The sequence below is a fragment of the Pseudorca crassidens genome, chromosome 11 (genome assembly GCF_039906515.1).
Source record: "Pseudorca crassidens isolate mPseCra1 chromosome 11, mPseCra1.hap1, whole genome shotgun sequence".
Taxonomy (NCBI): Eukaryota; Metazoa; Chordata; class Mammalia; order Artiodactyla; family Delphinidae; genus Pseudorca; species Pseudorca crassidens.
The window spans coordinates 2,641,898-2,655,596 of NC_090306.1; the positions used below are offsets into that span (position 1 = coordinate 2,641,898).

General features: G+C 61.5%; 1 protein-coding gene across 5 annotated transcripts in view; it reads right to left on the reverse strand.

Moving 5' to 3' along the window:
• B4GALNT3 (beta-1,4-N-acetyl-galactosaminyltransferase 3) overlaps window positions 1-13,699 on the reverse strand; it is a 93,239-nt gene that overhangs the window by 2,936 nt on the left and 76,604 nt on the right. For 2 of the 5 annotated variants that reach the window (XM_067756083.1, XM_067756086.1), the window contains exons 4-19: window positions 13,158-13,253; window positions 12,684-12,774; window positions 12,213-12,313; window positions 11,694-11,761; window positions 10,565-10,643; window positions 10,380-10,446; window positions 8,701-8,844; window positions 7,814-7,923; window positions 7,000-7,100; window positions 6,714-6,775; window positions 5,400-6,198; window positions 3,729-4,048; window positions 2,875-3,028; window positions 2,585-2,657; window positions 2,069-2,222; window positions 1,382-1,508 (exon numbers count right to left, since the gene is read on the reverse strand). In XM_067756083.1, coding sequence (XP_067612184.1) covers window positions 1,382-1,508; window positions 2,069-2,222; window positions 2,585-2,657; window positions 2,875-3,028; window positions 3,729-4,048; window positions 5,400-6,198; window positions 6,714-6,775; window positions 7,000-7,100; window positions 7,814-7,923; window positions 8,701-8,844; window positions 10,380-10,446; window positions 10,565-10,643; window positions 11,694-11,761; window positions 12,213-12,313; window positions 12,684-12,774; window positions 13,158-13,253 — 2,546 coding nt within the window. Of the gene's footprint in view, window positions 1-1,380; window positions 1,509-1,654; window positions 1,821-2,068; window positions 2,223-2,584; window positions 2,658-2,874; window positions 3,029-3,728; window positions 4,049-5,399; window positions 6,199-6,713; window positions 6,776-6,999; window positions 7,101-7,813; window positions 7,924-8,700; window positions 8,845-10,379; window positions 10,447-10,564; window positions 10,644-11,693; window positions 11,762-12,212; window positions 12,314-12,683; window positions 12,775-13,157; window positions 13,254-13,699 lie in introns of those variants that run through there. The other 3 variants (XR_010947415.1, XM_067756085.1, XM_067756084.1) reach the window with 3 other exon arrangements.

The window sequence follows — 13,699 nt, forward strand, 5'->3', positions numbered from 1 at the left end:
AGGCGGGGGTCGGGGGTGGAGGGTGGAGGCCACAGAGCAGACCTCACCCATCCCTCCCCGCCCCCTTTCCATATACATGGCCTGTTGGGAGGCCTGAGCTTCCAGCAGGTGGAAATAACTGGAATTTGGAGCCGTTTCTCTCTCCTCGGGCTTCAGAGGAGGCAGGGAGGTCCAGAACTGGTTGAGGTCTGCCTCTTCGCAGCGGTGGGGGTAACACCAGCCTAGGCTTCTGTCCACCTTGGGGTCTGACTGACAGAGCTTTACGGGAGCTGCGTTATCTAATACAAGCTCCCTCACCCTCCCTCCTGTGCACCTTAAATTCCCTTAGTTTTGTCACCTTCCCTCCTGCCTGCTCTCTAGGGAAAAAACAAACAGACCAGGTTGTTAAGCCTCCAACAGTCATAGCTGTGAGATTTGGGGCAAGTTGTTAACTTCTCCCCAAGGCTCAGTTTTCTCATCTGGAGAACGGAGACAATCACACCTACCTCACAGAGGTCTGGGGAGGAATAAAGGAGGTGATGGATGTAAATCACCTGCCAAGTACAGGCGCCCAGTGATTGGTGGGTGAGGAAGTGCCCTGTCTCTCAGGAAGAAGAATGTATCTTCCCTGTCAAGGTCCCCTCTCTCCCGGAGCCCCTGACCTTGCCTGTCCACCTCCTCTGGGCACTGTTCCAGCAATTACACCCTTTCTCTCTTGGATTTTTCCCCTCTCCCTCCTTTGCCCCCACCCCTCAAGCTCAAATCTCAAGGGATCATCCGCCTCCCCTTCCCTTCTCTTGGCAATAAATTCTTGAAGGAAGAATCTCAGACTAAGCTTCCACTTCCTTACCACCCACATGCTCTGAAATCCCCTCACCCTGGGGTCCCACCAGCCTGCTCTCTGCTGCAACCCTTCTTCCCACCGCTCCCTGCCGCCGGCTGGTCCTGCCTCTTCTCTACGTACCACAGACCCTGTCCTCCTCCCCCAAACTCCCTTCTACCAGGTTCCAGGGACCCAGAACCTCCTGGATACCTGTTGCCCTTTAATGGTCCACAATGGCTCTTTTCCTGACCCTCTGCCGGGTCTCTTATCCACCGCCACAAGCTCAGCCTCCTCCCCAGCCGTGTTTTCCCGAGTGGGCAGGTGGGAGCCTTGCCGAGAACAGTACCACTCGCATCCACACAGCTCGGAGCCTGTGTTCCTCCCCCCGACAGTCTGCCAGGCACCCACCACGCCCGCCCTGTGACACAGGCAGAGGCAGTATCCCCTCCGATAGATCCAGTCTCGGCGAGGGAAGGAATCTGACCCCCAAGAGGCGGTGCTGGGCCTGGGGGGCTCTAGCCCTGCCCCCACCCAGGGCCCCTCCCCCAGGCCTCTCAGGTGCCCTCGCTCCCCACTCACCTGTCCAACAGCTCCCAGTCCTCTCCACCCCAGCGGTCTCGGAACTCCTTGGTGTTCATGCCCCCGATCCTGTCCAGGTCGGACTTGTAGATGCCGAGCAGCCCAAAGCCATTCACCTCCCAGTAGCCTGTGGACAGACGCCCCAGATGAGCTGACCCAGGGCCAGGAGGACAGAGAAGGCTGAAAGCTCTCATCTACACGAGCCCCTCGCCTATGTGCGGGGGGAAGCCCCCGGAGCTAAGGTTCCGGGTCCAGGGGAGGCAGCAGTCCTACCAGGGAGGGACCAAGGGCCGGTGACAGCCCTACAGGAGGCTCTGACGGCAGCAGCCCCCGAGGGCACAGCCTTGCGCCGCCCCCTCTCCGGGTGGGGAATCTTCCTCCCATCTTTGTATCCTCACACAGCACGCCGTCTGGCACATAGTAAGTGCTTAATAAAGGTCTGATGACAAAAGAAGGGGAAGATGAGGCGGGAAATGTTCATCGCTGCTGCGGCTGCGTCAGCTCAGCCCTGGGGCACTTCTCTGCGGTCTGTCCAGCGGGGGGGGGGGGCGGGGGGGGCGGGCAGAGGAGCGGAAGGGGAGGGTGGGGGAGGGGTGCTGCCATTGTAGACACGAATATTTCCAGCTCTGGGTTAAGAAGCAAGACAGAGAGGCCTTTCCTACCCTCCCCAGCCCAGGACAGGCTCACCCTCAGGCCACTGGGGAGTGGCGCCGCAGTGCAGCCTCATGACCATGGGGGCGAAGGCCATCTTGCCCTCCACACAGTGCTTCCGGATGGTATCGATGATTCCAGCTGGGAAGTGGATGTGGAGGTCACAGAGGAAGATGATGCTGTGCGGGTCCTGGGGACAGAGGTGGGAGGGTCAGCAGCCCCTACAGACCACGGCGAGGAGGCCAGGCCGCTCTCTAGGGCAATCCTCAGGCTCTTTCCCATTTCAATGACTGACAAACTTGCGTAAAACAAATTGTTGGATGGGTTTCCAGGGTACTGGGCATCAGGGCGCAGTTCTCACCATCAGAGAGGGAATCTCAACTCCTCCCTGACCTTTCACGGACTCCGAGGACCCCGCATGAACGCTCCCACCCTGGTACCGGCCCTGCGGCGCAGCAGAGAGGACCCTGTGTCCTCGTCCCTTCCTCCCCGAGGAGCCGGCCGTCTGTGCGTCTCTTCAGCAGCCTTAGTCACGTCTCTCAGGCAGCTTACCTTCACCAGGTCCACGCCAGCCTGAAGCCCGGCTGAGCGTTCGAAGTTCCCACTTAGCTTCATGTACTGGTAGCTGCGGGGAGAGCAGAGAGGGGCTGAGCCTCAGAACCTGGCTGTGGCAGTCCTAGGTGGAAGCTGGCAGGCAGAGAAGAGGTGGTGCGTGCACCTGGGATGGGCCTACGGGCAGGCGGGTGCGGCCTCCGGGAAAAGCTAGAGGCTGGGAATCAGGGAAGCTGGCGGGGCTTCAGGAAGAAGTGGCTCAGGCTGTGCCCTGGCGAGAACACCCTCACCTCCGCAGCCGGGACCTTCGCAGGGCCATCTCGACGTCCATGTCCTCGCTGCTGTAGTCGGTGATGATGATGTTGAAGTGCGGGTCGCCGGTGACACCGAACAGGGTCTCCATGTCTCTGATGAATTGCTGCACCCAGCGCGCCTGGTTCTTTACTGCCCGGTGGGGCAGGCGGGGTGGGCGGGGAGAAAGAAGCAGAGGTAACGCAAAGGAGGGCACCTCCACTCCCGGTTCCTGCGTGCTCAGGAGTCCCATCAGACTTTTGCTGAGGGTAATGCGGCTACGGGAAAGGTCAGCAGAGCAGCGGGGGACGGAGGGTAGAGGGAGAGCTCACCGTTACAGGGGCCTCCACACCACCACCACCACCATCCCCCCGCAGAGCCTCCCAGGGAGGGCTCTGCGGGAAGGGCTGGGGCTTGTCATCAGCTCATCCTGGTAACCCTCCTGGGCTCTCACACTCAAACCCTCTAGCTGTCCATCTTACGGTCATCCTTCACGTTCTGTCCGACCCCACGGCTACACTCCTTGACAGGCTCCCCTCTTGCTATAAAAACCAGCCAGTCTGCCCTCCCTGTCGCACTGCCCCAGGTCAGCAGCCCAAGCTGATTTTCACGTCCAACCCTGAATGCTGGGTCAGTAAGAAGAGCCGCTGGCCTATGGGTCAGCGTCCTTCCCAGCTGCAGCCCTGACTGCCCACATGACCTCACACTAGTTACTTTTCTCCTGTGAGCCCGTTTCCCGAAGTGGCCTCTCCCACAAGTTCTTGTGGAATCACATCGGGGAGCAGAGACCGGGTGCTCGTGATCACGTGAGGCCCCTGCTCCGCGGACAGCGCCCAGGTGGCAGGAGGCTCACCCGGCACAACGAAGTGGACCACGGCGTGGTGGTTCCAGGAGAAGCCCTGGGGCCAGCACAGCTTGGGCTCCGGGGCCCGGGCACTCAGGACATGTCTCTGGCGGTCGTGTGGGCTCCACACCAGGCCTTGCAGGTTCCGGGCCTCGGCCTCTTCCCCACCAGCGGCATCGACGCCCTGCCTGCCACGCGTGGACACGAACTCCGAGAGCCGCACCAGGTGCTGGCCTCGTTCCAGCAGCTCAAGCTCCAGCAGGTAGCGGCCCCCACGGAGGTGGTCCTGACGCTTCTCCACGTTCACAATGCGCCGCAGCTGGTACCTCCTGGCGGAAAGGGTGCGGGGCTTGGGTCACTCTTCCCGCATGTGGGAGCAAGGCCAGTCGTCAGGAGACCTTGGTCTTCGCCCAGCTTTGCTGTTGGTTAACATGCTTGCATGATGCTTACCTGCTCCAGTGAGCACTGCTGCCATCTTTAAAAATGCACCTATTGGGGCCTCCCTGGTGGCGCAGTGGTTGAGAGTCCGCCTGCCGACGCAGGGGACACGGGTTCGTGCCCCGGTCCGGGAAGATCCCACACGCCGCGAAGCGGCTAGGCCCGTGAGCCATGGCCGCTGAGCCTGCGCATCCAGAGCCTGTGCTCCGCAATGGGAGAGGCCACAGCAGTGAGAGGCCCGCGTACCACAAAAACAAAACAAAACAAAATGCACCTATTGGGCTTCCCTGGTGGCGCAGTTGTTGAGAATCCGCCTGCCAATGCAGGGGACACGGGTTCAAGCCCTGGTCCGGGAAGATCCCACGTGCCATGGAGCAATTAAGCCCGTGAGCCACAACTACTGAAGCCCGCGTGCCTAGACCCTGTGCTCCGCAACAAGAGAAGCCACCGCAATGAGAAGCCCGCGCACCGCAACAAAGAGTAGCCCCCGCTCGCGGCAACTAGAGAAAGCCCGCGCAGCAACAAAGACCCAATGCAGCCAAAAATAAATTAATTAATTAATTAAAAAAAAATAAAAGCGATAAAAATGTTCTGGAATCACGTAGTGGTGGTGGCTGCACAACATCCTGAATACACTTAAAAACCACTGACTCGCACACTCCAGAGCGGTGGGCTGAATGGTAGGTGCCTTTTTTTTTTTTTTTTTTTTTTTTTTTGCGGTACGCGGGCCTCTCACTGTTGTGGCCTCTCCCATTGCGGAGCACAGGCTCCGGACGCGCAGGCTCAGCGGCCATGGCTCACGGGCCCAGCCGTTCCGCGACATGTGGGATCTTCCCGGACCGGGGCACGAACCCGTGTCCCCTGCATCGGCAGGCGGACTCTCAACCACTGCGCCACCAGGGAAGCCCGGTATGTGCCTTTTATCTCAACTAGAAAAATGTTGGTGGGTTGAATGAATGAATGAAAGAACAGAGCATTCATCCATGCCTTCTGCCCCCGCCCTTCTAGCCCACATCTGGGTCTCAAGGTGTCTTTTTAGCCCCAGTTTTGCCTGTGCCATCTCTTTACCAGCTCCCTCCCTGAGAGCCTTCCCAGTGTTCAGCCTGTGTCCTGGGACAGGCCCCAGGGATCTCAGACCTTGCCTGATGGTGGGACCGAGACCATCCTCCCAGGCACTCATCCTCCCAGGCGCCTGCGGCCAGGGCCCCCCCCTGCCCAGCCCACGAGAGCCCTTTACCTTACCCCCGGCTGCGCTGGTTAAGCTTCTTCAAGAAGACCCGCGTGACCTCGAGCGCCTCCTGCTCGGGAAGCAGCAGGTTGCCAGACGTGTTACAGCTCAGGTCAATCCAGTCGGTCCGCAGGGCTTGGAAGTCGAGGTTGCCGGCACTGAAGGTCTGGTCCCAGTTCACCACCGGGTCGAACATGGACAGGTATTCCAACACCTCCCTCACCTCCTCCTCCTCTTCTTCCCCCTCGTCCTCTCCCTCCGCTCGTCCTTCCTGGCCGCCAGCCGCGGCCAACACCTCCTCCGCCTCCTTAGGCCAAGCCCTCCTGGGGTCCGGAGGCTCCGTCCTGTCGCCCCTTCTCTGCTTTGCAATGTATGACTCAACTTGACTCAGCCACTGGGACTGCCCCAGCGTCTTCCCGGGGCTGCCACCCGCGGGTCTGGGCCTCTTCACTGGAGGCGGGTGCCCTGCTGGGCGTCCCGGGGGCCACTTGTCAGGATGCCGTGGAGCCTGGTGGGGCTCGGGGTTGGGCTTCCTGGCCTTCTTCTCTGCTGGCTGGGCCAAGATGGCGCTGGTCCTTGCTGGGAAGGGGGCTGTGGAGTTCTGCGTGGGAGGGGGCACCACCAGGCCCCCCTGCGGCCGAGCCAGAAGCCTCCGCAGGCTTCGGAGGCGGCGGTTGGTGGCGTCCTGCCCGGGGGCCGTCGGGGGCCCTTGCTTCCCCTCCGGTGTCCTGGCGTTCTGGCCGTCAGGGGCAGGGGTGTCCTCTGCCGCTTCTCCGTACTGGGATTCTTCTAGAAGGCCTTCCTCGGAACCTGCTGTCAACAACAACCATCCCTCGCGTGGGGTTTCAACCTCTCCCCAACAAGATCCACGAGACGGCTGAGGACCAGTGGGTGAGCCAGCGGGGGTCCCTGGCGGGGCCTGCACTGGGCCCGGGGTGAGTTACTCAACCTCAGCTAAAGCCAGGGTCTCCCTCTTCCATAGGGTTGTCAAGAGTGAGTGACACGAAGGACAGAAAGCACTAGCCGGGGCCTGGCACATGCAGGGACCCAGCAGATAGCCCCACTTAGTCCCCAGTACTGCAAGGAGAGAGGCCACAGGAAGACAGTGCTTCTGCACAGCAGAGCTTCCCTAATGATGGGCCGGGGTAGCGAGGCCCTCGGACAGTTCAGGTAGCGTCCCCCATGGCCCTTCGTCCTCTACATGTGCCTTGGAAAGGAAGAGGGGGGAGAAGGGCTCCTCCCCCCACTCTTGGGGCTGGGGGGAAGGGCTGTGGGGTTTGCATTCTAAGCTCCTGCGGGGGGAGGGCGGCTCGGCTGTCACTCTGTACCTGGCTGCTCCGGCCCCTGCTTCGGAGGCTGGTCAATCTTGATGTAGTCCTGAAAGTTGAGCCTGCAGGAGTGAGGGAGGCTGGCATGGGCACCCTGCAGGCCATGGCGCGGTCGGGAGGGGCGGCCTGAGGTCACGCCCGGCCGGGGGTGCAGGGGGGGAGGCTGCGTGTGTGCACGTGTGCTTGTGTGAAGCACCCAGGAAGCGCCAAGGCTCCCTGGTGGAGGGTCTCTGTGGCCCTTCTGGTCCAGGCAGCCCTCCCGGCTCCTGCCCCATCAGTGTCTCACCTGTCCTGGTAGTAGGAGTTTTCCTGGTAGAAGCACTTATTATGGGTCTCCATGTGGCTCAGGCGGGTGTAGTCATTGGGGTAAACAAAGGACAGGTGAACCTGGAGGCGGAGAGCAGGGCTGCTGTGGACACGGCATCGGGATTCCACCCCACCCCTGACGTGCCCTCCCCTGGGCTCTGGACTGAACGTGCCCGGGTCAAGCGCCCCGTGTGCACATCCCAGCCTCCTGCCCTGGCTTGTTCTCCGCAGCGGCAGCCGGGGCCACCCCTCCACCCCGCCCCTCCTGCGGCCTTGCCCTCTCCTGCCACCTCCCACAGTCCCGAGACAACCCCTGTTACTCCCTGCACTGTCTTTTGCCCCCTTTCAACATAGCTCGAGGCCTCGGCCACCAAAAGCCTTCTCAGCCCTGCCCCACGGCTGCCCCCAGCCTCTCCCGCCGTCACCTCTGGACCCAGGGGCGCAGCAGGATCCTGCCCCTGGGGCTTCCGTGCGGGCTAGGGGTTCTCCAAGGCGGAGCTCCACCTCACCAGCGCCTTGTCTATAAGTTTAATAAATACCGCCACCCTCGGGGCGGAGGGTGGGAGGCCTTAGCCAGCCCTCCCCGCACGGCTCCGGGCCCCGCAGGGCAGCCCATCCGGCCCCGCAGGGCAGCCCATCCGGCCGGGCACAGCGAAATGCCGGTTCTCTGGGCCCCAGGAGGCATCCCACCCGCTGGCGTGTGGAGTGGGGAGGAGGGGCCAGCCTCTGCAGTCCCGGCAATGGGCAGCGAGCCCCCTCCCACGCCTGGCCCTGCCGCCTGGCCCGAGACTTACAAACCGGAGTCCCTGGTAGCGCTGCAGACGAAGCCCGTCCACCAGGTAGCTGGGCTTGTAGGGACAGTCGGGCAGGACGCGGCGGAGCTGGGATCTGGGGATCAGTGGCACTGGGACAGAAGGAGGCGGAGTGAGGTTGAGTGAGGGAGCCTGAAACAGGCTGGCTCACAGCCACAAAGCCTCCAGGCTGCGGGGCGAGGGCTGGATCTGCGGCCCCAAGCCCACACGTTTCTGTTTTCACTCGTGGCAGCATCCAGCCCAGCAGCTGAGGCCACCAAGCGGAGGCTGCCACCACTCTTGGGGGTGGGGGTGGATTCCAGGGGCAGCTGGAGGCAGAGAGCTCGCACGCAGCACCTGATTCGAGGCACAGGACGGTGCTGGGATCGCTGTACAGGGCCAGTCTCAAAACAGGTTTAGAAACTCCCAGTGAGGCCAAGAAGCCTCCCCCTAGTGCAGTGCCAGTAACTGAATTCCCTTCCGGCTGTCATGGCGGGGACAGGGCTGGAAGGGGACACTTTGTCGTCTTTTAAAATGTAAACACTCTGGACAGCTTAAGACTCCTACACCTTAGTGGGGACGTACTTCTCTCACTGGACAGCAAGAGCTAGAATCCAATAAGAAACCGATATACGTGATTGCAGAGGGCACACCTGGGCTCTGGCTCTATTTCTTGTCCTTTAATGTTTGCTCTGTAATGATTTGTACAATTGCAAAGCTGTACATCTATCTTTTTGTACCTTTCTGTATGCATGTTATATTTCATACAAGTAAAAGAAAAGAGTCTCTGATTTGGGGATGTTGCGGTAGCACAGAGGCCTCCTCCTCGACATCCGCGGACCTGGCAGCGCGTCCCCCGGCCGGAGGTCAAGTCCACAGGGAGGTCGTACCTCGATAGAGGGTGTCCCGAGGGTCGGGCCGCAGCATGTCAGCCAGGGGCTGCTCATCAGTGGGAAGAGGGTCTGGGGAGCCTGCATGGCTGGCTGCTGTCTGCGGGATGTGGCCCACCTCATCCATCCTCAGGACTGTCTCATCTGGGCCCAGGGAGGAAAGAACAGAGGGCAGCTGTGACTCCCAGAGAAAGTCAGCCCAGAAGCCAGGCCCCTGCCTCCTGGAGGGGCCAGGAAGGGGCCGACTGAAGGCTTCCGTATCCCCAGGCTGGTACAGTATGTGACGCGCTCAATCCCGCTTGCCCCCAACCCTGCCTCCACAGCCTGTGGTCTCCCTTGGACCCCCTCCACCAGCCCCAGGGCCAGCACACACCACAGTTTTGTGTGAGTTGGCAAAAGCCACCTCTTCCTCAAAATGTGTTACCTGCTACCTGCTGGAAAATCATCATTAGAAGTCTGTTTATTTGACAAACGCAGGAAGGGCACTTACTAAATAATAAGCCAGGCGCCGATCCAAGCATCTACAAATATCGACGCATTGAATCCTCAGAGCTGCTGGGGCTTACGTACTATTACCATCATTCCCACTTTACAGACAAGGAACTTGGGCAAAGGGAAGCAAAGTCACGTGCCTGAGATCACACAAAAGCTGAGTGAACCCAGGCCTGTGTCTCAGCCTCTCCAGCAGACAAGCCCAGGCCCAGCAAGCAGGGAGCCCCTAGGCTTCCAGCACCCACCCCTCACCTCCCTCTGGGGGTCTGGTGTTCAAGACTACTTGTCCCCTATCTGAGCAGCCCCGGGGGCTGGCTGCTTGTCTCTGCTCCCTGCTTCCTGAGATCGTCTGCCGTGGCCCCAGATAAGAGCTCGGTTACCTCTGGCCCATCTCACTGGCTTCTTACCTGAATTGGCCTCGGGCTTCCTTTTTCTTGGTTCACACTCAATCTATGGATTCCAATCTCCCTTCCTCTTCTGGCACCAACTGGCCCTTCTGCCCTGACCTCCTGCTTCGGTCACCGGCAGCCTCCCCCGACCCCTCTCGCCCCTTCCTCACTGCCGCCCTCTCCTGTGAACCAGACCTTCCGTTCCGCTCTCCCTCCTGCCCTCCGTGCAAACGCTCTTCCCACCGTCTCCCGGTCTCCTCCAGACCCACCTTCCCTTCCTCGCCAGGGCTTCTGCTCTGCCAGCTCCTCCTATACCTGGGCCCACACGGCCCACCAGCCGGTGGTGACTTCTCAGTGGGGCCTCCAGGCAGGGGGAAATCATAAGCAACAAGTATACTCGGGGAGTCCACTGACTGCAGCCTGAGAGAGGTGAGAACGCTTCCTCTCCTCTGGCCACAGCCGTGCGAGAACCATGGCGGCTCATCTGCAACATAGGGACTGGCCTCCCTCAGAGGCTTTTCATCTGGAGTGAGCGTCCTGGTCTCTGGATCCCCTTGAAATCATACAGACAACACCGTGTGGAGGCGGACGGGTGTTTCTCTGGGGCGAGGGCTCGGAGAGGTTCCGGAAGGCGCTCACAGGTCACCGACCCCCCGGGAGCTAAGGACCTCTGACCATAGCGCCCTTCAGGCTCTGCTCCTTGGTCCGGACCCTCCACACCTCGTTCCAAGCAGCCCTCCCAGCCCCGCCAAGCCAGCCCCACCTCGGCCCGTCCCCAGGCTGGGGCAGGACACTCACTTGTGAAGAGGGACAGGGAAGCGGAGTCAATGATGCTGAACTTGGCCCCGGGGTCATTCCGTCGCCACTGGGAGAGGAGAGAGGGTGGACGCGGCAGGTTGGAGGTGGCTGATTTGGAACAGAGCTCAGGGGCCTGGGCAGAGGGGCGGCCAGGCACAGAGGCAGAGGGGACCTCGGGGGCTCACCGCGACTTCCACGTGGTCGGTGCCCTGGTCGTTCTGCTTGTGTAGCACCTCGAAGTAGTACCTGCGGGCGGCTGACAGGCTGGCGGGAGAGGGCAGGGAACGGGGGCTGTCTCCCAGGCCCCCACGCCGCCTGAGCCCCCTCCCAGCGCCACACACGCCCCGTCCCTCCCTCCCTTCTCCTGGTCCCAGGGACCTGCTGGCGAGCATCTGGGTCAGAACCCCCATCGCCGCTTACTGACAGGGTGGCCTCAGTCTTCCCTCCCGTGAGATGGGATAACAACAGCACTAACCTCCCTGGATACTCAGCTCCCTGTTAACCCTCAGAGAGCTGTTCCTATGTGGAGGCACTGTGCTCAGTGCTTTATACACATGAACTCACGTAATCCCTGTTTGCAGGTAAGAACCCTGAGGTGCAGAAAATTTGGGTAATTTGCCCAAAGTCCCCAGGTAATAAGGGTGCAGTTGGGGTTTGGACCCAGGCAGTCTGGCTTTAGAGCCCTCATCCTCGGCTGCTGTGCTGAGTCACACGGGAAGTGGTGACCTCGGGGGCTGGCACGGTCAGTGCTCTGTGCAAGCTGTACTGTCTCACTACCATCAACACCAGCACCCGGCACCTTCAAGCCAACACGTGTTCGTGCCAGTGTGCGCGGGCCACCAGGTGGCGCTCTGGGGCTGGGATGGTTCCCATCCCAGCCACTCCAGGCCTTCCCTCCAGCCTGCCCAGGGGCTCCCCGCCATTCGGAACTTTCTGCAGCTCAGAAAGAGCAGAGGCGGTCCAGCTGTGGACCCTGCAGGGATGGAGAAAACGGGCAAGCAAGGGCGGGAAGAAAGGAGACCCATTCTGTTTTCCAGTCCTGAGTGCGTCTGAACAGCTGTGTGACCCTCATTAAGTCACAGCCCTCTCTGGGCCTCAGTTCCTCATCTGTAAAGTGAGGAAGGATGGGCCAGGTGGTCTCTAATCAAAGACCTGGTTTACCTGAATGCACGTGGCCCTGGCTCGCTGAACCTCTGTGATGGGGCGGCAGGGGGGAAGTGTGCCCCGGGCCCGGGCCCCAGCCCTGAGCCGGCCTCTCGGCACCTCACGGAGGCTGGGGCTTCTGCCGTTCCTGTCACCACACTCCCTACTCACCTCACTGGCCTGGACATTTGACTCCGAAATTTCCCGAACTCTCCAGGGGCAGTCCACTCTTTTCCAGTCTGGAGGTGTGGGGAGCAAGGGAAGAGAAGGGCGGACACAAAGGCAAAGTATGGAGGGTGGGAAGTGGCGAGTGAGGGGACACAGGCAGAAGGAGAGAGGAGGCAAGTGGGAGGAGGGAGGAGGGGACATGGGGAGGGTGGGAAGGGACACGGGACCACTCGGGAAGTAACTCCCCTTCCCCGCACGCCCCTCCCCCAGCAGCCGGCGCCCACCGCGGGAATCCTCAGCATCAGGACCAGAGCACCCAGGATGGGTGTGGCCCAGTCCTGAGTCTTCCCCGGGTCTGTTCCCGGCCACACCCAGTCCATCCCTCTGTAAGATGGGAGGCAGCGGGGGAGAATGCTGCTTCTTATGTCTCTTCCCTGGCTGTCACACCAGACTGTCCTGATGGAGGCAGGTGACCTGGCTCCGGGGGCAGTGGGAGGGCCCATGGGACCGTGGGGACCCTACCTTGCCGACGCTGGCCAGCAGCTGCAGGCCTGAGACCTGGTCGTCACGGCTCAGCCAGAATTCTGCGTTGTCATCGGCGGCGATGGCAAACTGGATCTCCCCTGGGCATGAGGGCAGTCTCCAGGTGAGAGCAGGACGGGCCTCCACAGAGCGGGTTCTCATGTCTCAGGCTAAGTCCTCTTTGGGGGCTTGCTGCTGGGCTCCCCTCTTTGTAAAGTGGGGGTCTCTACACCCTGGGAGACCCCGTGGAGATGGAGACTTACAGGGAGGGACCAGCTAGTTCCAGACCCTTCAAATCAGGGCGTGAAGTGGCCGCCTGGGGTCCTGCGTGAGGCCTCACCAAGGCGAAACTCCCCCCCTCCCCTGAGGGTGGGCTAACAGGGTCCAGCTGACCCAGGGCAGGCGATGTGCTCCGGGCACCCTGAGAACTCGGGCAGGAAGGGGAAGAGCGGGATCCGGGGCTGGCCTCACCGTCGCTGAAGGGGTGCAGGTAGCCAAAGATGCGGAGGCCATAGTTGGTCCACTTGGGGGACACGGCCAGCTTCCTCAGGGTTGTGCGGATCTGTGCCGGGAAACCAGAGGGGGACCATTACCCGGAAGAGGGAAGAGGGAAGAGGCTGGTCTGCTCAGGGCTGGCGGGAGGACGAGGAGGGCAGGAGGCAGGCGGACCCGCCTCCCGCTCCCACTTGCTTCTTTATCTAGGTGACCTGCAACAGTGCACAGCCCCACAACTGTATGTGGCGGCCTCCTGGGTAAACTATATTGCCAAGGAAATCCCTGGGAAGGGAACAAGGGAGACACTGTGGGCGTTAGAAGGGGGTCCACAGGATAAAGGAAAAGAAACGAACCAGAACAAAAGCAAGGGAAGGTGAGAAAGACAGAAGCGGGGTGCAGGCGTGAGCGCCAGGAGCGGGGCAGGAGGGCAGCGGGGGAGGAGGCACTCACGTGTGGGTACAGGGGGAAGTGGAGGTCCCTCCGCAGCTGCTGCATGGAGCTGCCGCACCAGTCTTCAAACACGTGCAGGTTGACGCGGCCCCGGAACTGCACGGGGCAGGGACAGGGTGTGAGCATGAGATGGGGCCGGCCTGCACCCCCGGCCCGAGCACTCCTCACTGTTGAAGGTCATGGTCCACGCCAGTCCCGCTCCCACCCTCGGCACCCACGGCTGCCTGGGGAACCCCATCCCCGTGGCCTGGCCCTGAGGCCTGGGGCTGTTTTTCTGTCCTTGCACGTGTCCACACGCCCACATGCATGTACACGCACATATACACACTCCCGGCTCTTTCCATGCAGGAAGTGGGCTGGTCTGCATCCCCCAGGCAGGGGGAGTAACAGCCAGGACGGAATGGCAGGAGGGAGGTGCCAGGCTGGGGCTTCAGCCGGACCCGCTCTCCCTCCCCTACCGCCTCGTAAGAGGACACCCGCACAGCTGTCTGGGCGAAACCTCACCCACCCGTGGTCTTCGTGCTACTGGCTGCCCTCACGGG